At 55.5% G+C, this 1,858-nt stretch overlaps 1 protein-coding gene across 1 annotated transcript; it reads right to left on the bottom strand.

Annotated features, from left to right (window-relative positions):
• Positions 1–473: 473 nt before the first annotated feature.
• LOC100280135 (uncharacterized) lies at positions 474–1,604 on the bottom strand. The gene has a single exon (NM_001367921.1). The coding sequence runs from the start codon at positions 1,588–1,590 to the stop codon at positions 556–558; it is 1,035 nt and encodes a 344-aa protein (NP_001354850.1). The 5' UTR covers positions 1,591–1,604; the 3' UTR covers positions 474–555.
• Between the last annotated feature and the right edge of the window lie 254 nt (positions 1,605–1,858).

Here is a 1,858-nt window from a genome sequence, read left to right as displayed (position 1 = left end):
TAGTTCGTTATGACGAGATCTAGAAAACCAGACTACCCATGATGCATGCGTACATGATTATAAAGTTTTGCAGCAAGAAGTATATATAGAGTTTGAAATCGAAAACTTTTATTCTGGGTAGTGTGCGAAGTTTCAGATTACAGAGTTTTATTCAGCTGGGCGTACAAAGTTTAGAGATTTGACGCACATGTGCACTACACGAGGTCTGTGTCTTGCAGTTGTAGTAACAGGTAGCTCTTGTTACTTATTAGGGCATGTACAGTGGTGTTTAATGTGGAGTCTCTTAAGCTGTTTAAGGGGGTTATTTGCAAAAAAATCTTAGAGCCGTCTCTCCGTGAAGAGACGTCTCTGGCTCGTAAACCAAGTAGCAACAGACGCCTCACTTCCCACTGTACGAATTTGTCGTCTGTTCTATCGATCTGATGCTATACAAATACATTTAATTCTGTATTTATTAATAGACTACGTTTATAGACACTCCATTGTACAATAGAGTCTCTTAGTTGTCTCCTGTGCTTGGAGAACCGTTTTGGTGTCTCTCCACTGTACATGCCCTTAGGCGTCAACGTGATATGAGGTGGTATTATTGGTGGTGCTTAAGATTGTGTTTCCGAAGGGGCTCTGGTCGTAGCAGTCCAAGTTGTCGCCGTAGCTGAGACCAAACATGTCGCAGTAGCGTTTGTAGAAGCCGATCCGGCTGGCAACACGAGCGTCGGCGCCATGGCCGCACTCGAGGCCGCCGTTGATGATGTTGGTGAGGACGCCATACCCCGGCAGCCTCCCTGCGGCCACGTCGGCGGGCGAGGGCGCCCACTGGCCCGTGATGACGTCGTGGCAGGACGGCTTGGGCGGCTGCGGCGTCATCCAGTACCAGAGCGCCGTCTCGAAGGAGACAGTGGCGTCGGCGGCAACCAGACCTGGGTTGCCCAGAAGGTCCTGGCCGATGGCCTCCCCGGCGGGCCCGTAGTTGTAGTTCCAGGAGAGCTGGATGGGCCCGCGGCCGTAGTACTTCTGGCCGTCGGCGCACGGCCACTGGGGGCTGGGCTGGCAGTAGTCCGGCCCCCACACGCCGCCGACCTCCTCCTTGAAGCAGTAGCCCCAGGTGTAGGGCCCGTCGGGCGCCGTGTCCCACCCGCCCGTGGTCTCGTGCGACGTCTGCGCCAGGAACGCCGCCAGCTCGCGCTTCTGCGTGTCGGCGCCGCCCGTGGTGCCGAAGCCCGGGAACGCGTTCGCGGCCGCGATGAACGCGTCGTAGGTGTAGAAGCCGATGGCCGGGCACGCCACGTCGTTGCGGTGCAGCAGCATCTCGTTGAACAGGGATTCGGAGATGATTTCTGACACCGGCCCGCTCGGGGGAGTAGCAGGGGTACCGCCGCCGCCGCCGCAGCCGCTGCCGAAGCACTGGCTCTGGCAGCCGTCGGTACAGTAGTCGGGAGTGGAGCCGCAATAGCCCCACTGGCTGCAGCAGAGGCAGTCGGGGCAGAGCGCGCCGCCGGCCTGCGTACCGCACTGCTGTGCGCGAGCGGACATGAAGAACAAGGCAGCAGTGGCTAACATGGCCACCATGGCCAGTGCTCTCGTCATGGCCATGGGCAACAAGGAGCTGGCTCTAGTTCTATGATCTCTATGGGATCTAGAACCAGGATATATATACATCTCGATCGATGCATGGATCGACAGATCGATTACATGCATGCATCTATGTTTTGAGCTAACAATGCGATGCAATATAATGCATTCATGGATGACGTGGTTGTTTCTTGTTCATATGATCACTGTACTGGATTGAGCAGATCCATATGGCCCTGTCGATAGTCGTCGGCTAGTATAGGAGTACTGAGCAAACAGTAGGCAATGA

Source organism: Zea mays, chromosome 6 (genome assembly GCF_902167145.1).
Source record: "Zea mays cultivar B73 chromosome 6, Zm-B73-REFERENCE-NAM-5.0, whole genome shotgun sequence".
In the NCBI taxonomy this organism is placed as follows: Eukaryota; Viridiplantae; Streptophyta; class Magnoliopsida; order Poales; family Poaceae; genus Zea; species Zea mays.
Note: the sequence above shows the minus strand (reverse complement) of the source record. Positions and strands in the feature narration are given on the sequence as shown.